At 31.9% G+C, this 13,686-nt stretch overlaps 1 protein-coding gene across 1 annotated transcript in view; it reads left to right on the forward strand.

Moving 5' to 3' along the window:
- Nmdar2 (glutamate ionotropic receptor NMDA type subunit 2) overlaps window positions 1-13,686 on the forward strand; it is a 642,550-nt gene that overhangs the window by 16,297 nt on the left and 612,567 nt on the right. The window contains exon 2 of the mRNA XM_072534844.1: window positions 5,089-5,182. Within this exon, the coding sequence (XP_072390945.1) occupies window positions 5,089-5,182 (94 nt within the window). The remainder of the gene's footprint in view (window positions 1-5,088; window positions 5,183-13,686) is intronic.

The raw sequence follows: 13,686 nt of genomic DNA on the forward strand, positions 1-13,686 counted from the left end.
TACGTTCTTTTTCCGTCCATTTTCAGCAAGATTGTTTGAAAATAAAATTATCTAATATTTAACACACACAACTTGTTCTTAACTGCACTGTTGCGCTACTGAGTATTGAAATGATTTACTGCTAAGGCGTGGCTTAGGTATAAATTTCAAATTTTGACCTCTGCCCAGTGCGATAATATGCAAATTAGATGCCTTCCGAAATGACGGGACCTCTACAAGGATATAAAAAGTTACAATTACTTCTAAACCACTAATAACTGTATTGGCTCCGTGCGTGACCACGGTAGGGGTACCTTGAAACGATGCCAGCGTGCGTAGCGGCGAAATATGACAAAATTGGACCTATCTTTTACGCATAAATTTGATCAAAAATGGTTGCAAATAAATGTTGCGTATTTAATTGTGCTAATAATAGTAAAAATAGTGAGTGTGGTTTTTATAGGTTTCCGAAGATTACGTATCAATTAGAGAAAAGAAGAAAATTGATTCGTGCTGTTAATATATAAAAGTAAATATCACCTAACCTCATTTTTATGACAATTAAAATAGGTGTATATATCAAACAGTAGTTTTTTTTTAGTGCTGTCGGTTCAGATTACACTCCAAAATCTAATGATCGAATTTGTAGTGCTCATTTCGTCGGCAATAAAAAATGTGAAAATGAAGTCCCAATTATATTCCCACTGTTTTCCCTGTACTAGCAATAATATACATAAGATTAGGCACCAACTTGCTCTAAATAGGTATGGCATTTTCTATTTTTTTTTTGTGTGCTCTTGCACAAACGTGATTTGCCAGTACTAGATTTCTCCCTTTCCTTTCCGTTTGGGATTGAAAAGATAAATTATGATAAACTTTTAGAAACCCAGTTCTTAAAACTACATCCATTTGTATATAAACTCAAAAAATATAATTAAAAAACTTAGTAATTGTCAATTTCGTATGTATTTATCATGTGTTTAACCTCAAATTGGGAGGTCCAAAACTGTCAGATGAAGGCGGTAGGTGTCGCGTCAGTCATGCACGGAGCGAATATGAGGTTCCGTTATACAGATCAATATATTTGCTTTCTGTAAAATTGAAGAAATTCTGTTCAATTATCTTCTAGGTCTTCGATTAAGTCTTGTAAAAAGGTTTCTTATGTCGAGCAGGAGCGTTAATTCTTGAGAAACTTACAAAAACGATATAGCAAACCGATTTGTAGCATTCTGTCAAAAAATAATACTGTCAATTACAAATATCTTTTGTAAAATGACAAAAAGAAAATTTTACACTTGGAAAGCTCCAGCAGATGGTCCTGAAAGAATCAGGAAAGTAAGTTAGACTATAGCACTCTCAATAAGAGTTTTCAAAACTTCGTTAAAGTAGTCAAAATATATCCTGGAACTGATGTTCCTACGGACCGTATCCACTTATTCGGTGAATTAAAACTAAGGTTCAAGAAACTCAAAACATCAACCCAATCACAGGTTCGATGTCAACTTTTTAAGTTATTTTCATCAACCAATCGCAAATAATTTTATAGAAGACGAAGAGTTTTACAATATTGAAGACCACTGGAATCATTGCAAAACTGTAATAAACAGAACTACTTCCGACTTCCAAAATTAAATAAAAAAATACAGTGAATGAATGAGAATATATTAACCCTGATGGAAGAAAGAAGGAAATTTAAAAGAGATCCTCAAAATCACAGTAACGTACAGAAAAAAAATAAGACAAGAAACACGTAGTTTTCACAAGGAATACCCATAACAGCAAAAGAAGAAAAAGGTTAGTAGGAAAATGTATTTAATTTACACAAAAACATAGCAGAAGCTACTGGAATAAGAAATAAAATATCATACAACATTGTCGATAAAGAGGTTAACCGTATCATATACAAGTAAAGTAAATACCAAATTGTATTACAATAAAAACAGCCAAAAATAAAAAATCTACAAGAGAATATAAATAATAACAGAAAAACTTAAAATACTTGAAAATATAGGGAAAAATACTTCTTGATCTTTTATAATAAATTATACGAAACATAGAATATACTGACATACTTACTTAACTTTCTATTTGCGATGCTTTGGAAAAAAGAAAAGTGCTCCAACTATAGAACAATAATTTTAGGTCACGTTTTAAAAATCTTTCTAACTGGTTAATTTACCCCAAAATTTATACTAGAAGTGAAGGAGAAATAAGTAATACGCATTGTAGTTTCTGTAATATTCTTGAAAAAAAGGAGGCAATTTCACGGTATAGAGGAGTCTAGACATCAAGCAACCTGTGAACATGATCCACACAAGCATTCTGTGGGCTTTAATGCATTTATCTAAGATATGGAAATTTATGTAAATTTTTAAACAAATAATACTAGCCGCTTAACACTTAAGAATTATAAAAAATTTGTACTATCACCAGCAAGTAAATGTCAGAATTGGACTAAATACTTCTAAATCATTTAAAATTTTCCATGGAGCTCGGCAGTGATACGTATTGTGACATTTACTTTTCTGTACTCTGATCATCATTCTCAAACAGGCCAGGGTCGATGTCGGTATTACGATCAATGGAATTAAGATCAGTGTTCAACTGAAGTAGAAAAAACCAATATAATCACGTATATTGGTTCATATATAAATAAAATTTGGGATATGAGCAAAGAGGTAAAAATCCGCATTGAAAAGGTAAAAGCACCGTTCTTGTGAATGAAAAATATTATCTGGATGAAGTGTTAATAATAACCTGAAAACAATTCAAATGTAACATCTTTTCAATATACTTGTATGGAGTTGATAGTCAAATTCTCACTAAATCTCTATTATGTAAAGTTCAAGCTATACAAAGAAATTATTTGATACGCCCCTGGCTGACATGTAACAGCGAATTAGAGGTGTTTATTGCAACGCCTTTGGTTGATACGTCACAACGACCTCAAGTGTGTTTACTCAAGTGTATTTGAGAAGCCATCTGAAGAAAATATTAACTGAGTAATTGTCGACTTCTACCTCGTTTTAACTGCTTCTTAATTTAAATAAATTCCCACAAAAATTTTAAGACCTGGCGCTTTAAAGTCCAATTTCTAATCCAAAGCGTAGTTAAAGAGTTGATTTAAGGAAGGAAGATAATTTAAGCTCAAAATGCCATGTCGCAATCTTTGTAATATGATTTAGTGAAAAAAAATCAGACAAGTTTTGAAGAATAACATATTGTTATCATTTAGGATAACCTGAAGTCCAGCTTTGATATCTCATATAACTTTGTCATACATAAGAAAATCACTAGAAGAAAATATCTCCTCGTATATATAGAATCTAAGAAAATTATTTCAGATTTAAATAAAACCAAGTTTTAATTAAAAGTTACGATGTCTTAATGTTTAACTCCAAGTTTATAATATGGAACGGTTTGCTCTTTTAACCGAAGTTTCCTATATATATTTAAATAGTTTTAAACTGTTACTAAACTCGTAAATGAAAAGATATCCACTAAGAATTTGGTTGGGTTAGTTTAAGGTATGCGTATTTTATGTCTTTTAATTTAAGACAACCTTCTACGTTTTACGATTCGTATATTCGTTTTAGTTTTGTACACTAAAAACAAAGAAATAGTTTATGGTAATACGTTTTACTCCAAAATCAAATGAAATAGTACGATCAAAGTCAAATGGACTGAGAAACAATTCTAAGAAATAGTTTTTACCATAGAAAAAAGATATCCATGTAACAGTCGTTATATTGACATTCCAAAAAAAAAAATACAAATTTTAACTTAATGTATTTAAAATATAGAAAAACAGTAAATTTTATAATAATCCAGATTCTGTACTTACATATATTTTAAGTTAGTGTTTTAATTAAATTTCTTTTTTTACTTAACTCACAAATATTTTACAATCCTTGAGGAGAATAGTATCAGGCACCAAAGCATACATTACCTTGATGGTTTTAAGCCTTAGGAAAGAAAATGCACTTGAAGAAGATAGTATAACAAATAGCTTTTTTGGAGAATAACTCATCAGGCAAACTATACTCTGTTTTTTAACCAGGAGGAGTAAACTAAAAAGACAGATTCACACCCAAGAAAGTTACTAGAAAAGTTACCAAATACATCTTCTTTTTTGGGTTTGAATAATAATTTTTCGAATTCACTTCCAATATATATTATTTAGTATTTCTAATTACAATAAAAAAATGTTGGACTGTTATGAAAAAGTTGAAGAATTTTTAGAGTTTATTTATCACATTAAAGAAGAAAATCGTAAAAAGAACGTATACGAAAGCGATATATTCGTGATAAAATGGTATCTAAAATCCAATGGAATTTTACAATACTACTGTTGAAGTCTGCTTATATTCCAATACAAGCTAAAGTAATGTGCTAATAAAATTAGCATTACTTTAGTAAATCTTGATTTTAACAATAACTATTCTGCAAAACTAACCTGTTGCCTGTTTTATTTTTGCTAGCGTGGCTGTTATTTTCATTCCAGAATTATCAATTTTGATTTGTTTATTTATACATGTTTATAATGTATAAGCAAATCATGTTTTGTTTCTCATTTGAAGATATATGACCCAAATCTACCCGACATTTTTTAGGTGTAGAGGAATAATTACCACTAGTACTTGGCATCGAATCCACATTGTTATCTTAATAACACTAATATGTCGCGAAATAGTTCTGAAAAGAACTGTTTTTTATATAAATACAAACGAAATATCTAAAAATGTAAGGAATAACGCAGAAAATACAAAAAAATCGTCGATATACTTAAATATTGAATTTTAAAATTTCACAAATGTCATTAGTGTCAACATGTCATAATTTAGTGGAGTAAACTTGCCTGCGGTTGGACCAATTACAAACAAGCATTACAGCGCGGAAAATTTGAATTACTCCTCCTGGTTAAAAAACAGACCATAATAACATCTATGGAAAAAAATCTCCGACACATGATACAAATATGACTGTATGTTATTGCTTCTCACCTCGGTAACTGAACATCTCAAATGTATTATATAATAAATTTTTCTACTGTTTTATAATAAGTAGTTATTCTAGACCATAAGCTTAATATGCCGTTTTATTTTTTAGGTATAAATGGCATCAATTTTCTGTTGTCACGAGTTTAATCGCTGGGCACGATGATTTTATACAAGCCGTACGAGAGAGAGTTTCTGCGATGCAGGTAGGTCCAAAATATTTACAAGTTTTAAAATGACATATCTTAAAAGTATACACTCTACTTTAGTCTTACAAATATTTGTTGATTCTACTCTTTTTAAACGCGTAGTTAACCGCTAACTAAAACGTGACATGTGACGACTATAGCATAACAATAATTAATATAATAGTCTCCCGTTTTATACCGCCTCGCGGCTTTGGGAGTATAGCAGGGTAGTCTGCTATATTTAGGGCCTACGGTATACAAGGAAGGTAACATGGCCAGTGCTACGCTTCAACCGCCTATTATTACCCCTGGTTTTACCCATGGTACTCATTTTAGTCAGGCTGAGTCGACCTGGGGCCTATAGACATTTTTTAAAATGTCTAGTTGTTGTTGCCGACGGTAGGATTAGAACTCCGGACCACCAGCGTGCGAGGCAAGCATCCTACCGCTTGCGCTACGCAGGCCCTTATAACAATAATTATCAATACTAAATAATGTAATAATAAAATTAAAATATTTCTGCCTAACGACGTGTCACTTTCGACGTCCATTTCTAATATTATTGATGGTTTATTAGTTTCAAAAATTAGGGGAAGACTGCTACATATTTGAACATTTTTTCGCGGTCTTTGTTTTTTTTTTCACATATTTTATATCTTTAAAGACTACGTGTATTAAAATCATCATCACCATCATCGTTCCATTAAAAAGAATTTCTTAAACGCATAAAAATGTTAACTTCGATAACTATCGGACAGCTCACATTCATGTGAGCCATGGTTTAATACAGAAACAAATAATTTTTATTTACGGATTCCCAAATATTAATTTTAGTTCCACAATGTAATAATACGTCAAAAAAATACAAAAAATTTGCTGTAGTGCTTAAGAACTGCAACAATCAGGAATAACTACATAATACTTTCCTATTATTTGATCCGATTTTGTAACGACATCCAGATAAATGGAGATCTCATTATTATCTAAATTGTATTTTTTTTAAATTTTAATAGACTCTAGATTTAACTACTGTTTCCATCGGTATACTTTATGTTAATCTGGAAACTTCAAAGATGACCTCTAGGAAGCGATGTATTAAAATCCATATTAATTCAGGCAATGACACTAAGGTGAGCAGTACAGTTTTGTGTTATAGCAGTCTAGACAAGGGAAACAAGAGGGCGTGAGGTCAAAAGTATTTTAATATTATAAATTTTGTTACTGATTTTGTATGCATATAAATTAAAAATAGTGATTTGCAATAAATTAACCAATGAAACAAGAATATTAAGATTAAATGTTGGATATAGTATCCTTCAGAAGCATCTAAGAGGAAGAGTCAATGCTTAATACGTATGTCCTTCAAATAATTAACTTACGAACTTTAACATGCTAAAGAATTACATAACATTAATTGATAATAGCTCTTTTAAAAATTCTAGTTTGTAAATAGTAAATCTTTAACATTATGAACTGACAATACCTACTTTCAATTAGACAACGATTTTTATAAACAAGACTATGGATTCTATAAACAAGCCCAGTCGCATTATAACGGAGATATATACGAGCCCAGTTGCATATCAATTGTACCAAAACCAGTATGCATCACAATTTTATTTTTCTGAATTCTAATTTATCTAACTTTAATTTAAACGGTTTTGATAAAGCTTATTTCATAATATGTGGTTTTGCCAATTATTCAACAATATACAGTGAGTTCCAACGAAAATTTGACAGCCCCCTTAAAAAACTCAGACACCAAAGGTTTCCTAAAGCTACGGTTTGTTAGAACAGTGCGCAGCGCACAGCATACACGTACAGCAGAATATGTTGTACTCGACTCATGGCAGTTTTGGGTGAGTCAGTTTGTTAGATTAATTCGCATAAATATTCTGTCGCTCTGAAAACAAATTAGTTTCACGTTTATTCTCTCAAAGTTTGTACGTTTAAAAAAATGAATTCTCGCAAATTAAACGCAATAATTTTATTACTCCAAGAAGAGGAGCAAGAAGAAGAGTTGATAACGTTAAATCGAAATAAAAGAAATAAAAATTTAAACGAAATTTTTTTATGTGTTAATACAGAAGGTGCTTTTAAATTAACAGTCAAAGAAAGATTGCTTCAAAACGAGGAACAATTTCGAGAATACTTTAGACTTTCCAGGGATTTATTTGGAACTGTCTAACAATTTGTACTAGATCCACTAGTCTTTCATCTTCCTCTGAAGAAAATTTAGTAGACATCACTTAATCATTACAATAATAATAACTATATAAAAATACAATTATAATTTCGGTATATATGTGTACGCTGTGAGCTCAGCTGAACGTTTGCGTCCAAATCAAATCGCAGTTGATTCCAGCGCACACCGTCGACGTACACGGCTATCGCTCTGCAGTGCGCGTAGCTCAGCAGAACCTAACAAACCGTTATCATAAAAAAACATTTCTTTGATTTTGACGAACGTACGCGGCGTTCGACTAACTGAGTTATGCGTCGCTCACTGTTCTAACAAACCATAGCTTTAAAATTAAAAAAAAAAACACGTTAATTTGTATTGGGAGGGGGGCGAATTTTCATGCAAAATTCATGCCTTCAAATGTAACCTCCTACTGCCACGCATCAACCCTCGGTTTTTTTTATACAGCAAGTATGGTCGAGTGACACATCATTTAAAAGTTATTTTTTTCTCTACACGACACTCTATTTTTTAAAATTTTTGGAATAACTTTGAAGATAATTTTGGATTTAATTAATTTATTAATTGAACACAGTAATACCAAAAAATATAAAATGTCATAAAATTAACCAATTGAATATTCGAAATGATCTCCTGTAAACTCCATACAATAATACAGTCTATTTTCAAAGCCTCTTCGTACATTTGCAAATACCTTCGGTGTCAATAATCGGCATTCTGTCACAATTCTTTATCGCAACTCTTCAAGATCTGCAGGCGGAGTGTCGTATATTTTTGATTTTAGGTATCTTCAGCTTGCAAAATACAGATTGCCATGATGGTGGCCAACATCCGAAACGGATAGACACTACAAGAAGAAGATCTTCACAAAAAAATCCAAACGCGAAAGATTCTGTGATCTATCTGGCCACTCTATTGGAGCCCTTGTGCCAATCCAACGTCCTGGAAAATGTAAATTTAAAAATTGTGTTACGCGTATATCATAATGTGTTCATTCTCTAAAAGATTATTACCAGATAAAGTTTTTTTCTGGGTGGTTCGTATTTAAGATCCGTAGCCCTAGCAAATTGATTATTTCTATAGTATAGCTTAACTAATTCTATACTTCCTTCACTAGAATATCCCATTTTTGTAATCCTTTACAATAATATCTCTGACTAATGAGTCGTTGACAAATCTCAAATAAAAGGTTACCTGGTAAACGCTAAAGAAGATAAATTAGGATTCATTATATTAAAAAAAAAAGAATCATATGAAAAAGGGATATTTTTACAAAAAGTAAAACAAATTATCTTCATTATAGTGGCATATTGATACAGATTTGCAGGTTGATTGAATTATTGTATTGAAGGTCACTAAGAACATGTAATTAGTTAATTTGGTGAAATTTTGTGTTTTACTTGTTACTACTGATAGTCAACCAATAAATTAGTTAAATCCAAAACTGCCTTCAAAGTTATTACGTAAATTAAAAAAAATAAAGTGTCGTGCAGAGGAAAAAATTAACTTTGAAGATGATGTGCCACTTGACCACACTTGCTATTTAAAAAAACTGTAGGTTGATGTGTGACAGTAAGGGGTTACATTTAAGAGTATGAATTTTAAATTAAAATTTTCCCTCCGAATATAAATTGATGTGTTTTCTTAAAATTTGATAGAAACTCTTGGATTCTGAGTTATTTTGGGGGGAGGGGTTAACAACACACTCTATAATACTTTATAAAATAAACAAAAAAGTAAAGTAGTCTTGCACAAAATAATTGGATCATCACCCAATCAGTGATAAATATTTATTTATACAATAAAATCTATTTTATAATTTTTTTTAGAAATTATATGTTTAAGTACGTGTTAAAGAAATAATTTATGAATTTTGCTTAAAGTTAATTTAATTTATTGCTTGTCAAAATATTTCACGGAGAATGAATCTTTAATGATTTATGAAATTCCATTGTTCTGATTTATGAAATCCGCCCATAACAGAAGACTTTCTTGACATAAAATTGCTCAAAATTTAAATATTCCTGAAGGAACTATGGAAAATTTAATTTCACAAATTAAAAAAATGGGTAAGGGTAATACTTAAGTTAAAACTGGTCATACTTCAAAGCTTACGGAAAGCGATGACCGTGCTATTCGGATACTTATAAAACAAGATCGCCGAGAGTCTTCCCGAGAATTTGCTATTTGTCCAGGGTTTGTGATGTTTTGACTTAATTGTTATTAAAGAAAATGCCTTATTGAAAATACAGACAAGCCTATCTAAAAAATCACTAAAATTATAGTCCACGTCCAGAGAGGGAAAGTGCCATCCAAAATTAAGGCACAAAGTTTTGAATTTACGAAAGTTCTGACTGGAAAAATGCTACCAATCTTAAGAAACAATTCCGAAAGTTGGGTTTTCAAGGATTGTTTGTTAAGCTTGTTAAATTTGGTATACACTGCTTTATGATTATATAGTCGTGCATTAATAATTGTAGAGCTTACATCAGGGGGTGAAACATCTGAGAAAATATAATCAATTATGGTAGATGTGCTATTGGTTTACCAATTTAGAAAGACGTTTGTTTGAAGCAAATTAAAAAATGGCATATTGATTCTACAAGGTAAGTTTTTAAAAGCGACACTTATCTCATCTTAAATATTCAACCTTATCATCATACTTTAGGCAACGGAGAAACCACTTCTTATACAGAAACAAAGAAGAAACCGATTTTTATGGCTAACAGAGTACCGAAACCGGCAGCACCCACGTCAATGTCAGGAAAAGAGTATCACAAAAATTGTCTCAAAAGAAAGGTTAAGTTTTCCATATTTATGATGGTCTAGGATTGTATATCCTCATGTACATCCTAACATGTTTTCATAATTTTTTCAGAGCACATTATAAACCTAGCGCTAACGGACATAGACGAGGAAATAGTTATAAACGGAGAACGACTGAACAACATAAGATACGCTGATGATACTGTCATTTTTGCAGACAGTCTTGAAGGTCTGCAGACACTTATCTCCAGGGTGGCAGAAGTAAGTACCAGGCTTGGGCTTGATTTTAACATAAAAAAACAAATACATGGTTATAAGCAAAAATAGGATACCACCTGTTCAATTACTAGTTAACCAACAACCTTTAACACAAATCACCAACTTTTGTTATCTCGGTGCAAACTTAAATAAACAGTGGGACCAATCGACGGAAATTAAGATAAGGATCGAGAAGGCAAGATCAGCTTTTGTCAAAATGAAAAAAATCTTTAATAGCCACGATATAAAATTGGAAATAAAAGTTCGTTTACTCAAATGCTACGTATTCTCCGTTCTTCTATATAGCGTGGAGTCATGCACCTTAACTGAAGCATCATTGAAGATACTCGAAGCATTTGAGATGTGATGCTATAGAGCATGTTGAGGATTTCCTAGATAGACAGAGTAATCAACAAAGAAGTACTAAATAGAATGGGTAAAGAGCGCGAACTAGTCGTAACCATAAAACGTCGCAAACTAGAATACCTGGGCCATATAATGGGCAATGAACAACGATATGACCTACTTCGGACCATACTTCAAGGTAAAGTGCATGGGAAAAGAGGTCCAGGACGAAGAAGAATATCCTGGCTGCATGACCTGCGGAAATGGTTTAACTTAACCACTACCGGACTTTTCAGGGTTTCAAAGTCAGAATAGCCATGTTAGTGTCCAACATCCGTAACGGATAGGCACCATAAGAAGAAGAAGCCCAAAATAGCATCTGTTAGCCGTGCAAATTCTGCGGTTTATCTGTGGGTTGTATTATTTTCAGTGTTAAGGAGCGCTCTCAGGTATACAAATTCGTTTACTGCTTCCATGACGTCGTTTTCTATAATAAGCGGTCATAGTATTTGTGGTTGCTTGCTTATTTTCATAAACTTTATTTTGTTGGTGTTTATTATTAAATCCATTTTTGAAGCTGATTCTTTTAATACTACATACGCCTCTAGCACAGCGTTTGCAGTTCTCGCAACAATATTGATATCATTACCATAGGCTAGGATTTGCACTCATTTATTATATATTGAACCATTGGTTGTGATTTGTGACATTCGTACTCTACATTTAACTGATTTGGTATTCCTAGTTCATTTATTGCTTTTAACATTTCTCTTCTATTCACAGAGTCGTAGGCTGCTTTGTAGTCTATAAATATATGATGAGTATTAATGCCATATTCCAGTGTTTTTTACAAAATTTGTTTCAGGCTTGCAATCTGACGAAATGTCACTTTGCCACTTCTGAAACCAGCCTGGTATTTTCCTACTATCTGTTCTGCATATACGATGACATAATACTGTGGAAAATATTTTATACGCTGCATTTAGAAGCGTAATTCCGTTGTGGTTAGAGCGCTCAAAAATATATAATTTTTTTTTTTTGTATGGTGCAAAGTATTCCAATACTCCAATCATTGGGGGGATTTATGTGTCTATATTTTTTTAAGCTGCTGTAGTGCCATTATGGTATTATGGCCACCTTCTTTATATAGTTTAACTGGGAGATTATCTATTCCGGGTGACTTGTTTCTGATTAGTTCTTTTAACTGCCGTCTGCCTTGCATAAAGCCAAACTGATTATGAGATATATCAGTTTTTTCATGCAACCGTCTATCAATAATTATGTAGGTAATAATAAACTGCTTGCCCTTAATCTAATATTTGTCCAACTTCCATGATACTATGATAGAAATATTCAAATACCCAGATCATAAATACACACTGAAGAAAAGATTGTATAGTTTTAGCTTTTACTTTAAAGATCACGCAAAATATAGACTTAATACAAAAAAAATGTATATTATTTACGTGAACCTAAGTACTGCCATCTGTTATCAACAAATAAGTGTTTAGAATAGCAAAAGATACAGAAAACTACAATACCTAAGCAGATAAGGCACAAAGAACAATATCCGTCGACCTATCATCCACAGAAGAACAGTAGATAAAAGAATTATATATTACAAAATAACGTATATGCTAGTTTAGAAAATAAGATGAGATGATTTTGATACAGTTTAAGTCAGCTCTTCAAGTAGCTGCTTTAATGTCAAAATATCCAATATATTAATTTACTTTAGAACTTCTACTTTTACCACCATATACCATGTAAAAAAGGTAAAATGGCATAATGATGCTTATAGTTTGTAATATGAAAATGATAGCAAATTTTATCAAATGCAGGTCTTTATTCTTCGTTCACAAATTGTTGAGAGCACGAAATATGCCTCAAACTCATAAAACGGTCGTAAATCATAGGCGTTCGTAAGGTGTTTATTTATTAAATAATAATATAATGTTTTAATACTGTTATAATATATAACATTGATAATATTTTAATACTAATATATTTAGCAAAAAAACAATTAAAACTTTCACGACTAATGTTGGTTATTATATTATATTAATAAAAATAAGAATTTAACCATTAACAATTTTGTAAATGAGAATACCTTATCTCTTTGGATATTTCAATACTAATCTTCGCGTTTAATCACTTTACTAGAAAACCTGGATTTCATATCCGAAGGTACTATTCGTTGCAAGATAATTAAGATGGAATTCCCCAGATTTTTAATAATATAATTATATTCGAAACTTAACTTGAAAGGGTGAAGTTATTACGAACGAAAACAATTTTTTTGTTTGGTACGTTTTTGATCGCATGTAATTTACGACTCGTCGGTGTTTCCGCGTCTACGGCAGTAATTAGCGTCTCGAATATTGCTTTTGCGAATTATATGCAGTGCGTGAGTGATTTTTTATTCCATATACCTACGAACATATACGTACCTTTTGCTCGTGCTCGTTTTGTTGGATTGTTTGTGATGGCTTCATCATCAAGTTTTACACCGGTACTGTTGCGTACACTCAGTAAGTCTGTCTATTCACCAAGAGAGAAGACTATTGTCCTGAATGTTCACGATGCTCTGGTTTCTCAGAATCCCACAAACACTGTTCGCAACATAGTCGAAAGTTGTGCCAACATGACTGGCGTAGGAGAGTCAACTTTATATAGGTTCCTATCAGAAAGAAAAAAACACGGTATATCTAACCCAAACACAAACGAACACTTAAAGAGAGGGAAAAAGCCTATTGAAATTGATGAATGTGCCAAAAATGGTATTCGAAGGAAAATTCATGGATTTTTTTTCAAAAAAGAAATACCAAACCTAAACACAATTTTACAAGAAGTTAGAGACGACCCGGATTTGCCTCATAACGGACGAACTAAATTGTGGCAAGTTTTAAAAGAATTAAATTTCCGGTGGGAGAAATCAGACCGAAAATCA

Source organism: Diabrotica undecimpunctata, chromosome 6, assembly GCF_040954645.1.
Source record: "Diabrotica undecimpunctata isolate CICGRU chromosome 6, icDiaUnde3, whole genome shotgun sequence".
In the NCBI taxonomy this organism is placed as follows: domain Eukaryota; kingdom Metazoa; phylum Arthropoda; class Insecta; order Coleoptera; family Chrysomelidae; genus Diabrotica; species Diabrotica undecimpunctata.